The 14583-nt window shown below is 50.9% G+C and overlaps 1 protein-coding gene across 1 annotated transcript in view; it reads left to right on the top strand.

The window, feature by feature from the left end:
- Window positions 1–6267: 6267 nt before the first annotated feature.
- The window catches only part of NADSYN1 (NAD synthetase 1), a 1375099-nt gene continuing 1366783 nt past the window's right edge, over window positions 6268–14583 (top strand). The window contains exon 1 of the mRNA XM_069623454.1: window positions 6268–6477. Coding sequence (XP_069479555.1) covers window positions 6393–6477 — 85 coding nt within the window. The 5' untranslated portion in view covers window positions 6268–6392. The remainder of the gene's footprint in view (window positions 6478–14583) is intronic.

Here is a 14583-nt window from a genome sequence, read left to right as displayed (position 1 = left end):
AACAAAGTCCTTGAGGCTTTTATAGACTGTTCCAACTCAAACTCCTTTCCACCCAAATAATCTCTCTTACCAGAATCCAACAACCCCTCTGCATCTGGTAACTCCAATAGGAACTCAAACCTGCTGCACTAGGAAAATATCGGCTCAGCTTTTCATTGTTCCAAGGTGAAAAAATGTATGCTATATAATTAAGTGAAATGTCATTTTCAGCCTTACATAATTATTTTGTATTTTAATAATGCTGATTGCTTTTTAAAAAACGAATATATTTATGCTAACGAACAAAAAGTAACTGCAAGTATGATTTGTTTCTGTACTACATTTTTTCAAATCTATGAAATGGGTGTGTCACGAGTGTTGCGTAGTACGCATGTTGTTTGCGCATGCGCGAGCCTCGTTCCGGCTTGCGGATGTACGTTGTTAATAAATGAGGACCCGGGATGGCAGTTGCCGCTGGGACCCCATACCCACAAGACATGTCCTGCGTATTTGCGCGTGTGTGTGGGGCGGTCTGGGGCACAGCCAAAAGCTAACACTGGCAACGAGGTAGTGCTGCGAGTGTGGATGCAACATCTTTTGAAGACACTTAAAGGTCGGAAGAAGTGTTCCGAAACGCGATGCAGCTACGGACCCGACGTGGAGAGCTGGCGGCCATCTTAGCTTCTTTCATCACGACAGTTGTGGCCCGAAAGGGTGCTCGTGCGCTGTTTGTGGTAGGAAAAAAAATAATTTTTGGAACTCCATGGCTATCACGTGTCTGATGGCCATAGCTACAACTTTTTGAAGGTGTGTGTTACAAGCATCCCATGTGTGCTGGGTGGCAAACAAGCTGTCACTCAGGCATAATTGCTACACAGAGCTGCTGGATTCCTGTCATTTTGCCTCAATACACAGAGGATGAGAAGGTCAGTGGGGACACACTCTTGAACTGGGTGGCTATCACTGTGGAGGAGGAGCCCAACCACAAAAAGGGCCAGCATACACCATCACAACAAGGGAATGGGGGCACCTGGCAGTTTTGGGACTGATAACACAGTGAAGTCCTCGTGCAGTCCACTGAAATGGGGGAGCAAGATGATGGAGCTGTCGCACCTGCGCCAATACCACGCAGGCAACTAGGTACTTTGCGCCCATGCCAGAGTTCGACACGTCAGGGCCCCCTTCCAAACTTGGACCTAAATGGCTGCTGTGGGTGAAAAAACTCGAAATGTTCTTCATAGCCACAGGGGAGACAGAGGACGATGCAAAAGTAGCCACACTTGTGTACTCAGCAGGAACGGAAGTACACAGGATATTTGACTCTTTAAACCTACAGGTGATCACGTACGATGCTGTCAAACAGGCCCTCCAGATCCATTTCCTCCCCATGGCGAATGTGGATTTCGATAGATTTGTTATGTGCACCGAAAAGCAGCTGGGAGAGGTGTCCCTAGACCAATTCTGTGCAAGACTGAGGCACCTGGAGAGCACCTGCAGGTGGGTGAATGAAGAAGAGATGGTGCAGAATCAATTAATCCAAGGTTGCAGCTCAGGGAAACTGTGGAGACAGGTCCTCAGAGAGCCCGGCCTGACGCTAACACAGATCCTGGACACTGGGCAGGCGTATGAACTGGCTGAGAACAGAGGGGCCAAGATGGACGCTGCGGTGCGCCCAGGTAGGACTGAGGAAGCTTTCGCTGTTGGTGGGCCCACACAGGTGAAGTCACGTTGGGGCCAGAAAAGATCTGAGGGCACTCCGACCTCTTCAAGCCCGCAGTCTTGCCAATACTGCGGGTATGATCTGCCTCATGTGGGAGGATGCCCGGCGAAGGCGAGAGTTTGTGGCAGATGCAGCACACCCGGACATTATGCAAGGGTGTGTAGGGCAGCTGTCCCGGTGACCACATCCAGGGGGCCAGCGAGAGTGGGTAACCCCAGAAAATTTAGGAATGTAGCAGCCATCGAACAAGGGGTGCAAGAACTAGACATTGCGGAGGAAGAGGAAGACGAGGAGGAAATCTTTTTCATCTCCAACATTGCCACAGGGGCAAAGAGAAGAAGACAACCAACATGCACGGTGAACATTGGGGACACACAAATGCCTGTTTTGATTGACACGGGTACGTCGGTATGTGTCCTGGCAGCAGATCATTATGAGGCCCTCCAAGGTCCTCCTGAACTTGAACCTTCGAAAGCAAGGATATACACGTTTGGGGGGGGACACACCGCTACCAATCCACAGTGTCTTCGTAGCACCCGTCTCCCATGGCCAGAACACGATCAAGGCAAGGGTCTTTGTTACCGATGTAAGCCCACATTCTCTATTAAGCTGCGCCACCTCAGAAGCCTTAGACATTGTCAATTTTACCATGTCGGTGTACCAAAAAGACATTGACCGCCTTCTTAGCCGGTACGAGAGCCTGTTCCATGGAATAGGCAAGCTGAAAGGAGACCCGATCAGGCTGCACATCGATAGGTCTGTGAGGCCAACAGCCCTAAAAGATAGGAGAGAACCATTTCATCTAAGGGCACAAGTAGAGAAGGAACTTCAATCATTGATTGACATGGACATCATAGAAAGGGTAGAAGGCCCGACGCCATGGGTGTCCCCGATTGTAGTGCCGCCCAAGCATAAGCAGCCCGGAGCAGTCCTCATCTGCGTCGACATATGGCTACCAAATGCCGCCATCAAAAGGGAAAGACAGCTCACGCCCACATTGGACGACATCGTGGGTGAGTTGCAAGGGGCCAAAGTGTTTTCCAAGTTAGATTTAAGATTGGGATATCATCAGCTGGAACTTCACCTAAAGTCCTGTAAAAATTACCCCTTTCACCACCCACGAAGGGTTATATCAATTCAAAAGACTGAGCTCTGGAGTCTCGTCAGCAGCAGAGGTGTTCCAAAATGTAATTTGTGGAGCCCTGGCGGGACTTAAAGGGGTAATCAACATGAGCGATGATATCCTGGTTTTCGCACCCTCGGAGGCCGAACGTTTGAAACGATTGGAACGCGCACTGGATAAACTAAAGGATCTGGGTCTGACGCTACACAGAAAGAAGTGCGAGTTCTTCAAAGACCGCATAGAGTTCTTCGGTTTTGTCTTACACGCCGGAGGCATCTCTCCAGATCCTGAGAAGGTGCGGGACGTTCACTAAGTGCCCCCCCCACCAGAGTTACCATCCGAGATTATAAGCTTCTTGGGCATGGTGAACTACTGCGGGAGGTTCATTCGTGATCTGGCGTCGCTATCAGAGTTCCTGCGGGCGCTGACGAAGAACGACGTAGTATGCACATGGACTGCCAAGGAACAAAAGGCATTTACTGACATTAAGAACGCGCTGTCTGGCCAAGAAAGAATGGCCTATTTCAGCCCAGACAGAAAGTCAGAAATTGTTGTTGACGCCAGCCCAGTGGGACTGGGCATTGTACTGATGCAAGCGGACACACAAGGACACATGCGCCCCATAGCATACGCAAGCAAAGCTCTCAAAAAACGGAGAGAAGATACTCAGAGATTGAGAGGGAGGCCCTGGCCATATTATGGGGGTGCAAACACTTCCGACTGTACATCTTGGGCAAACCCGTGGTTGTCATCACCGATCCCAAGCCACTCATACCCATTATGGCTGGAGCATCCTCCAAACCACTGCCATGAATCGGACGGTGGATGTTGTCCTTGATTGAGTATGAAGTGAGACTGCCATATCGGCCAGGCACTCATAATCCGGCAGACTACTTGTCCAGGCACCCTTGGGCTGGTCAGGATCGAGACAATGTCGAAGTGGTGCATTGCATTGAAATGGTCCGCAACATTGTGGAGGCTGCCTTGCCGGTGGCACTGGCACCTCAGGAGATAGCAGAAGCATCCGACAGCGATGAGATATTTCAAGTCATCAGAGCAGCAATGAGCAGCGGTGAGTGGAGAGACGTGCTGAACAACAATGCCAGGCGGGAGTCCGGTGCACAAAAAGACCTGCAGGCGATGTGGAAAGCATGCCATGAACTCTCGGTGGCAGAGGATGGCCTACTACTACGAGGCTGACAGATCGTCATCCTGCGAGTCCTGGTGACCAGGGTGTCGGAGCTGGCACACAATGGGCACCAAGGTGAAGCTAATATTATAGTATGTCTGAGACCGAAGGTTTGGTTCCCCGACGTGGAGAAGTGCGTAGACGAGTTTGTGCGTGCCTGTGTACCATGCCAGGCGGCCAGTCCGGCTGAAAGAGGTCCACCTATAAGATCCATGGAGAGAAGCAAACGGCCGTGGGGAACTATACACGCAGACCTTGAGTCCACAGGAAGGGGGATGTACTTCCTGGCCGTGATAGACCAGTGTGATCACACAATTTTGGCTCTAGAGAAGATCTTTGCCACTCATGGATTCCCGATAGAACTGTGCTCGGACAATGGCCCACCGTTTCAGGGACAGCAGTTTGCCAACTACCTTGAAGAAAGAAGCATCAAACACAGGAGAGTCACCCTGCTCTGGCCGAGAGCGAATGGAGAGGCCGAAAGGTTCATGCGAACTCTCAATAAAACATTTAGGATTTCGATGAATGGGGGAGGAGAGCTACGCCGGAATCTTTTCGGGTTCCTGAGAGAATATCAGACAACCCCACACCAGTCCACAGGGGTCGCACCGGCAGAAGCATTGTTCAACCGCTGCCCGAGAGGACTAATACCAGAGGTGGAAGGAAGAGCACCAGGGGTAAATGATGACGAACGAGTCAGACAGGAGTGACTGGCCAAGAATGAGAAGGAAAGTGAGCAGAGGAATCTCCAGGAAAAGCAGATTGGAGTAGGAGACACTGTGCTGGTGAGGAATAGACCTCTGGAAGGGAAACTGTCCCTCACGTATGAACCGCAACCTCTTGGGGTGACTCATATCAACGGGTCCATGGTAACTTCGGCCAACGAGCGAGGAACTGTAACGAGAAATGTGTCATATTTCAAGAAAATAGACATCAACCAGCTGGAGGGGACTCCAAGGACGAACGAAGAGACGGACCCTGAGGTCACCCCCCAGCCGATACCGGCATTGGAGGGAGAGCCATGTCCCGCTCCACGAGAAGAGCCTGTGCCGTCCCCAGACGGCAGTCGAAGGTACCCGAGCAGAGAAGGACGCCAACGTTCCTCGAGGTTTCGAGACTACTTCATGGACCCTGGGTCCTAACAGGCTGAGGACAATTTGTGTTAACTCATGTTGGGTTGTTGCGACGGTTATACTTAATTGTTTTCTTGTTTAAAGAAAAGGAGGGATGTTGCGTAGTACGCATGTTGTTTGCGCATGCGCGAGCCTCATTCCGGCTCGCGCATGCACGTTGTTAATAAACGAGGACCCGGGACCGCAGTTGCCGCTGGGACCTCATACCCACAAGACGTGTCCTGCGTATCTGTATTGGGTGTGCGTGTGTGTGTGTGGGGCGGCCTGGGGCACGGCCAAAGGCTAACAACGAGGACAGGGCTTCTACAAATGAGGACGGAGCTTCAAGTCAGGGTTTTGTCTCAAAATAAAAGTGGCAGCTCAACTTGGCTTTCCACACCAAGCCAGGACTGTGACAAGGCTGAAGTTGCCGAAGGGTTAATCATTGGCACCCGCTCTGTCACAGGTTGATGAAGAATCGTTTGTGTGCCCGGGTTTCTAGATATGTGTGGTGTCTGTGTCCATATGTAATTGTGGGTGTGTGTTTGTGTATACATGTGTGTTTTCCTTCCTCCATGTTTTTACATTGCTTAGTTCTTTATTCATTCTGTTCGTGTCTTTCTGTTATTTTCTTTCTCAGATTGTTCTTCATTGTTCGCATGTTTGTGTTATATAGCTTTCCGTTCTTTATTTAACTTTTATTCTTTTGTCTATTTGTCTGTCTTTTTTTAATTGCAACTGTTTTAAGTTGTATTTTCTTGTGTTTATAATTCCGAATATGTATAATAGGTATATAAAATTCGAACAGCACGTAGGTGCACCAAATATATCATGCATAGTTCTTATGGGTTCTTTAGCACTAAATTGTTGGCCATCTTCTTTGAAAGGTGGATTTAGTCCCCTATGACCCCCTACAGTACCTCCTCGAGTATGAGCCAGGTTACTAATTAACTTCTTCGTGCTATCAAGTGTTTAAACTGGCCCACTGCTAAATTCCGTTACATTGATATGACATGCGTGCACCTTTTTAAGATCGTTCTGTTTGTCATGTCACACATTTATCCTAACGCGAATGGCTTTCAGACCAGAAAGGTTTTCTTTTTGTTCGCTGTCTCTTTAAGTAAGACATCACGTGGGATGACAAAAAAAAAAAACAGGAAGTGTTCTGGCAGCAAGGCAATAGGTTACTTCTGAACACTTCCGAACTGTCCAGCTTTACTTACATGCTTTGCGTTTATAAAGGAAATAATTTAGTTGCTAGAGTTAGAAATGGGACGAAAAGTGACCGTTGCCACCTGCGCACTAAACCAGTGGGCTCTGGATTTTGAAGGAAATCTGGAAAGAATTGTTAAAAGTAAGTGTGCTGCTGCTTGCATAAAATGTTCTACAGAGGACACGTTGTAAGTGCTAAACACTATTTTGTTTCGGAGTTGTCACACATCTATTATGTTTTCAGACTAATTACACTGTCTTTGTGGAAAGAGAATTCATAACTTGAATGCACGTGTATTGTATGACGCTCTGCAAAGCCAGTTCGATATATATGTTTAAAGTGCACCAATTTGTTTGAGGTTGCGAGAGCTTAGTCTGAGCCCTTGCAGCTTGGAAAATAGGTCTGTTTATTCAACATAACTGTGCAACTTCTTTTTATCATCCCCGGAAGGAAGAACATCTGCAAGAGTTTAATTAAATATGTTACTCGCGGTTACGGAAATATATACCTGTGGCAGGCATTTAACCGATAGAGCTGCGAAGGTAATCCATGACTGGTGATTGACCCGATGACAGTGCCTGCATGTCACCGGGAATTACCACGTCGTGGGATGCCGTCCAGCAAATCGGTGCATTCTGCAAGTAGTCGTTATGTTCGATTTGTTTTGTAAGCCTACATGTGCCGCGTGTGGCATTTTGTCGCTGAGACAGAGTGCACAGCGAGGATCTGGATTCTTTATAATAACCAGGTTTTAAATTGTCCCTAAACCCGGCGGAGGTGGTTCATAGTGGTTCCGAGATGTTCCGTCATTCACATGGCTTTCGAAAATCACAATGAGCCGGTGTAACGTCACTTTTTGCTATCTGTCAGAAAATCCTATCGGTAGGAAAATCTGACAGGAATTGTAATGTCATTTTTTGCTACCGACAGCAGGCATTGGGCGACCTACCCAGAGGTAGGAAAAAGTGCCGGGGTAGGAAAATCTGACAGCCTGACCTGTCATTTTTTCCTACCCGTCAGAAAATCCTACCGACAGCTAGCATTGGGCAACCCACCCAGGGGTAGGAAAAAGTGACGGGGTAGGAAAATCTGACAACCTGGCCTGTCATTTTTTCCTACCCGTCAGAAAAGCCTACCGAGAGCAGGCATTGGGCAACCCACCCAGGGGTAGGAAAAAGTGACGGGGTAGGAAAATCTGACAGCCTGGCCTGTCATTTTTTCCTAGCTGTCAGAAAATCCTACCGACAGCTAGCATTGGGCAACCCACCCAGGGGTAGGAAAAAGTGACGGGGTAGGAAAATCTGACAGCCTGGCCTGTCATTTTTTCCTAGCTGTCAGAAAATCCTACCGACAGCTAGCATTGGGCAACCCACCCAGGGGTAGGAAAAAGTGACGGGGTAAGAAAATCTGACAACCTGGCCTGTCATTTTTTCCTACCCGTCAGAAAATCCTACCAAGAGCAGGCATTGGGCAACCCACCCAGGGGTAGGAAAAAGTGACGGGGTAGGAAAATCTGACAGCCTAGCCTGTCATTTTTTCCTACCCGTCAGAAAATCCTACCAAGAGCAGGCATTGGGCAACCGATCCAGGGCCACGAAGAGGCCAATGTGGACAGGTCTGCATACAGACTGGTGCAGCAGAGGTCCACTGCACACTTTACATAGCGACATAGCGCTACAGGCTTCTGCATTTTGGTGCTTGTAGTATTTATTATATGTCAAATTTAATATGGAACTCCAAGTTCCAGGGTGCAACGCGCGGTTGGCTAAAATTATAGGATCATCCTACCATTTCCTACACCATGAGGGGAAACTGTACGATTTGGTCACAGAACAAGTGTGTTGATAATTGTCCAGTAATCAGGGTATCTGCCAAAAAAAAGATGTTTTTGGAGGGGACACCATTGTGTTACCTGACTGGCATACTTTTGTGTTTGTGTTCAGTGGTTTGTGAAAAATGGCGTTAATACTGCTACCGCCCAAAAAGGCGGCAATAATGGAATTACCACTTTTTGCCGTGCCACTGAACTTGTAATGAGGCCCTTAAAGTGTGCTGCTTTTAGCTCAGTTGGGTGTGTGTTGTGCTCGGTCGAGCTATGGGATGCTTCTGTGAGCTATGGTTTTCTTGTGTGAGCTATGAGATGCTTGTGTGAGCTATGGGATGCGTGTGTGAGCTAGGGGATGCGTGTGTGAGCTATGGGATGCTTGTGTGAGTGTCATGATCTCTGCTTCCAAAAGGTCAGGGTTTTCCCAACTCCCTTGGAAGCAGATCCATAACCCAGGTTCCGAGTGCCAACCAGTCCCAATTGGGACCTTTTGGACCCAGTCCTGGCGCCAGTGGCACCAGGCTCATAAATATGCCCAGTCCCAGCGCTGGAAGCGCCGGGCTCATAATGCTTGGGTGGACTTACCTTCAGCAGACCATGCTGCTTACTTGCCTGCCAGTTGAGCCTCTAATCCTCTTCTGTTTGGAACTACTTTTCCTGTTGGGTGGGGCTGGAGCCACTCCCTAGATTCAGAACACTGGAACTCTTCTGGAAGGCAGGAACTCTTTTCTTACCAGGAACTCTTTTCTTACTTAGGCGTGGCTGTGGAAGGAGACACCTAAGCACTACAGGAGGCTATTTAAACCACACCCGGTGGATGAATCTTGCTTTGCGTTATTCTGCAACCTCTGCAGCAGAACGCTCATCGTGTCTTCTGCATCCGGTCCTGGGCCTGAGGAAAAAGGCTTACCATCCTGAATCCAGTCTTCAGCAACACCTATAAAGACAAGAAAGAACAGGTTAGCATTCCGGCATCTGAAAGGCAAAGGCTTACCATCCTGAATCCAGTCTTCAGCAACACCTATAAAGACAAGAAAGAACAGGTTAGCATTCCGGCATCTGAAAGGCAAAGGCTTACCATCCTGAATCCAGTCTTCAGCAACACCTATAAAGACAAGAAAGAACAGGTTAGCATTCCGGCATCTGAAAGGCAAAATCTTACCAACTCTTCGCACGCTCCGGAGGCCTTCGGCGCTGCATCCCGCATCTGAAAGACAAAACAAGGTGCGTTTAAAGACATTGGGGAACTTTAATACTCACGTGCCATTACTCCTTTCCACATCTAATCCAGTGGGTATTCCGGCACCCTGCAGCCGCTCCGAACTCGTACCTGCAAAATAAAAAGACAGTTAGAGCGCATCGTGAAGCAGGCAACAAGCGCTTACTTACGTGCTTCCAGGCGCTTCTATTCATCACACGGGCTCCATCTTCAACTCACTTCAGCCTGTCATCCGCCATCGCCGGAACCCTGCAAAACAAGAGACATCATTACTAAAGACTTTAAAGACATTTGAATGACTCGAAACTTACCGTTCGTGCAGTAAACGATCGACAGCAGTCCTCTGAAGTCAAGAGGCCTGCGCTACCTATCCAGTGAAGAAACTGGTTACAGCACCCTGCCCCGAGGCAGATGGAGAGCTCGGCATTCACTTACCTAAGGTGAGAGCGTTAACCTTTGGGGGTCTACAAGAGAGGAGAAGAGGAAAGAGATAGGGACACCCCAATAACCCCAGTTCATTAACCCCATATTTTCTATCTGCAGACATCTTACTCTACACGTCAGGCATACAGTGCACAGAGGTCCAGCCCAAAGAGCCAACCGGGTGCTACACATCACCTTTGAAGATACGGTAGTCGCCCAGTCAAGACCGGCGCCTCTGCGAGAATCAGGTGAGCGTTACAGTGAGCTAAGGTTTGCTCGGTTGATGCAGTGGGTGGGCATCAAGAAGATGCAATCTAGGGTGGTGTGTGAAGTCTTGAGAAGAGCCTGTACTGGGATGTAATTGGGTGCTTATGTGGGTGGGTGGGCTGCTGGGGTGAGGTAGGCTGGGTGGGTGCTGTGCTGGGGTGAGTTACAGTGGTGTGCTTGGATGAGCCACAGTGAAGTTGTTATTTGCTCTAGTGTCCTAGGGTGGGTGGGTGATGTGCTGTGATAAGCTATGTAAGCTTGTTCAGATGATGGGTGGCTAGGTTAAGTGGGCTGGGTGCTGGTATGAGCTTAAGTCCAGTGGGATAATGAGGTGAATTAGGGTAGGCGGTTGTGGTTGGTGGGAATAGCTCTGGTGGGTGTGGGACTAGGGTGAACTAGGACGGATGGTTTGCTGGGGTGAATTATGATCGGCGTGCTAGTCTGTGTCATGCTAGGCTGGGGCGCTTTGCTGGTGTGAGCTACGGTCGGTGGATGTTGTACCTGATGAGCTAGGTGGGTGGGTGCTGTGTTGTGGTGAGCTAGAGTGAGTGGCTAGGGGCTGAGATGAGTTAAAATGTGCGCAGTGTTGGGGGAGCCTATGGTGGATAGGATGCTTGGATGATGGGATGCTTTGGTGAGCTTGAGTTGACAGATGGGGTGCTATAGTGATCTTGTGCTGGAGTGATCTAGGGTGCAGGGGGTGTTGCTAAGAGGTAGAGGAGGGTGGTTGTACTGCACAGGTGAGCTAGGGCGGGTAGATTGTATGCTAGTAAGAGTTAGGGTGAGTGGTCGGTTGGTGGTGAGGTGGAGAGAGGAAAGGTCGGGAGTGTACTGATGCAAGCTGGGATTGGTGTGTGGATTGGTTTGCTGAGGCAGCTTATGGTGCCCTGGGAGGTTTTTGTACTGGAGGGAGCTAGGGTGGATATGTATTGTGCGGGGATTAGTTAGGGTAGAGGGGTGGCGTGCTGCAGAGAGCTAGGGTGGGTCGGTGTTATGCTGGGGAGCTAGGGCGAGGTGACGTTGTTGGGTAAGCTTGTGTAGGATGCGGCAAAGTGGTTTGTTGAAGTTTGGTGGGGTGTGTGAGGTCGGGTGAGGTGTCAGGGAGGTTGTGTGACTGGGGAGAATGGGGCGCTGGGGTGAACTCATGTTTTCTGGGGGTCTTTGGCGGTGGTTGGATAGGTGGGCTGCTGGGATGAGCTGTGTTGAATGAGCTGTGCTTGTTTTTATTGCATTTGCATTGGGGTGAATGCTTGGCTGAGCTAGGGTGCCTGGGTGTGGTAGGTTGTGCAGGGGTGAGCTAGGGTGGGTGTGGTAGGGTTCCTGGGTGTGGTAGGTTGTGCTTGGGTGAGGTAGGTTTGCTGGGCTGAGCTAGGGTTCCTGGGTGTGGTAGGTTGTGCTGGGGTGAGGTAGGTGTGCTGGGGTGAGCCAGGGTTCTAGGGTGTGGTAGGTTGTGCGGGGGTGAGGTAGGTGTGCTGGGGTGAGCTAGGGTTCCTGGGTGTGGTAGGTTGTGCTGGGGTGAGGTAGGTTTGCTGGGGTGAGCTACGGTTTGCTAGGGTGCACAAGGGTGGTTGGGGTGCTGGGGTGAGCCGCATGTGTTGCAGTGATGTAGCTGGGCTGGGAGTGATCAGGGTGTCATAGCGTATGGGGTGGGCTAGGGTATGGGAGTGAGCTTGGGTGGGTTCTTAGGGTGTGCGTGTTGGTGTGATGCTGTAACGAGCAGGGGGATCCTAGGTGCGGAAGAGTGGGTAGAGGGTTAGGTGTGATCCTGGGGTAGCAAGTGTGGGTGAGCTATTGAGATGCTTGAGTGGGTGGACTCCTGGGGTGAGCTCTGGGTGGGTTGCGGGGAATCCACAGAGGTCTGCCTTGCGCAAATTGCCCCAGTTTTTATTAGCCACAATCCCAGACAAAGTGTGATGTTTGGTGGGGAAAAAACACAATGTTCACTTTGTTTGGGGTTCTGGGTAATACATTCTGGGCCGCTTCGCGCAAGTCAGACCTCTGTGCATTCCCACGGGTGTCCTCTTTGGGAAATGCATGGGGTTCCCTGTTTTCCTTGCTGGCTTCGACACCCTAACCCCAAATCTGTAGGTTGCCCACATGAACAAATTGTGCTGTGGCGAAAGGCTTGGGGTTACTAGCGGGTTACCCTTTTCCTTTTGCGCCCCCAGTAGGTGCACCCACACATGTGAGGTACCTTTTTCGTCGGGAAACCTGTGGGAACACGAGAAGGTATGACTTCTGTTGTTGGCGACATGTTTCGGTGAGTGGACACAGGGAAATGTCTCTGAAATTGGCTGGAAATGAAGACAATTCTCAGACATTTCGCTCTGTCCACCCACCGAAACACACCGCCAGCAACATATGGCCTACCTTCCTGCGTCCCCACACGTGTCCTGATGAAAACGGTACCTCACATGTGTGGGGTCACCTACCGGGGGCGCAAAAGGAAAAGGGTAACCCACTGGGAACCCCAAGCCTTTCGCCACTGCCCATTTTGTTCATGTGGGCAACCTACAGATTTGGGCCTAGGGTGTCGAAGCCAGCAAGGGAAACAGGGAACCCCATGCATTTCCCAAAATAGGACACCCCTGGGAATCCACACATGGCCCAATTGGAGGGGCGTCACATCTCATGTAGCCCTCCCAGGGGCAGATAAGGGGGGGGGGGGGCTGTCCTGCACTCCTCCCTGGGCTCAGGCGTCCGTTCCTAGGAGCAGATATCTGGTCCCAGGGAGGGCAGCATGACATAGCACCCACTCCATTGCGGCTGGGGGGCGAGGGGGTCAACGCCCCATCCCATTAGAAAATTCCCAGACCTTTTGGGGTGCCCCACAGCCCCCCCTAAAAAGCGTTCCACCATTTTCACTTTTTTCCTTTGGTAACCCAACTCCCCTTGGTGCAGAGAGGCACATTGATGTGCCAATCCGGCCCTGGGGTGACCAAACCTTACTGCCCCACCCACTGGGGGGCCTGTCCCACTATTTTTGGGGGTCCTCTCCCTCCTCAAACCAAATGGGTGGCGGGGGCACCTCATGCAGGTCTTCCTGGGCCTCATACAAACGGCTGCGTGAGGTACACCCCCCCTCCATTTGGGGTGGGGGGGAGAGGGCCCCCAAAAATTGTGGGACAGGCCCCCCCAGTGGGTGGGGCAGTAAGGTTTGGGCACCCCGGTGCCTGATTGGCACACCAATGTGCCCCTCAGCGCCAAGGCAAGTTTCATAAAAAAAAAATGGAAAAGGTACACTACACTTTAGGGCGGGCTGAGGGTAAATTTCTAATGTACTGGGGGGCGACCCCCTACCCCCACACCAAATGCAGGGGGGGATCTCATTCAGCCCTCCCTGGGGGCAGATGCCCCATTCCTAGGAGCAGATATCTGCCCCCAGGAAGGGCTACAAGGGGTGCCCCCATTTCTCCTTGGGGTGAGGGGGAGAGGGCCACCCCCCATTTCTGTAAAATATATCCCTGGTGGCAAGTGCCCCCCCACCACCCATCCCACCCAAAATTCCCTTTTTCTTATTTTTTGTTTTTGTTTTGCCCCCTTCCCTGGGGGCAGATGATCAGCTATCTGCCCCCAGGGGGGGCCTAACCTGCAGGCCCCATCCTTTGGGGGGCCTGAACACTAATTCCTGGTAGCCCTCCCTCCACCCCCCAATTGGATGGGGGGCCACCTCATGTACTCCTGCCTGGGGCCATAAATCTGCCCCCAGGGAGGGCTACAAGGGGTGGCCCCCCCCTTTCCACTTGGTGTGGGAGGGGGAGGGCCACCACCATTTCATGGGGGCAAAAAAATCCCAGCACCCCCACCCCCATCCCCGTTCTATTATAATTTTTCTTTTCTTTTTGCCCCCCTTCCCTGGGGGCAGATGATCAGCCATCTGCCCCCAGGGTTGTACACATATATGTCCCCATGCTTTGGGGGCCAGGGGGGGAAATAGGGGGGGAAGAGGGCAGCCCCCTCCCCCCCACGTCACAAACGTTTTCATGGTGGTCCAGTGGGTTGCTGGTCACGGATCAAGCGCTTTGGGCTGATCCGTGATCAGCAATGCATCATATACGTGGTGTCCTTGGAAAGGGGAGATCCTTCCCTTTCCAAGGACACCACTTTTTCCTATATCCCTGGTGGCCTAGTGGGCCCCAGGGCCCCAAAGCACCTCCCACCACCCCCCTTCCCTCGCCTTTTTTTTTCTTTTTCACCCCTGGGGGCAGTGATCATCTGCCCCCAGGGGTCTCCAGCACTGTGGCCCCATGCTTTGGGGCCACAGGGTGAAGGGGGCTGCTTATCAAATCAATCAAATGCTCTGCGTTCTATTACTCCATTAGCACCAGAACCTCTTTACAGCTTACCCACCCGATATCAATTAAGATGATGCAAAAACCCCTGTCCACTTAGAGTCAGCCAGTAGATGGGCAATAGTCAGCCTTGCATGTGCCATCCTTAGAAATGTGGGCTTGCAATGTGTCTCCACTGTGTGGCACCTCAAGAGGTGGCACAGGGCAGCCCTTTTTAGGAA

The sequence above is a fragment of the Ambystoma mexicanum genome, chromosome 11 (genome assembly GCF_040938575.1).
Source record: "Ambystoma mexicanum isolate Mex_15411 chromosome 11, UKY_AmexF1_1, whole genome shotgun sequence".
Classification (NCBI taxonomy): domain Eukaryota; kingdom Metazoa; phylum Chordata; class Amphibia; order Caudata; family Ambystomatidae; genus Ambystoma; species Ambystoma mexicanum.
The sequence above is the reverse complement of the archived record's forward strand: the minus strand, read 5'-3'. Positions and strand labels throughout refer to the sequence as shown.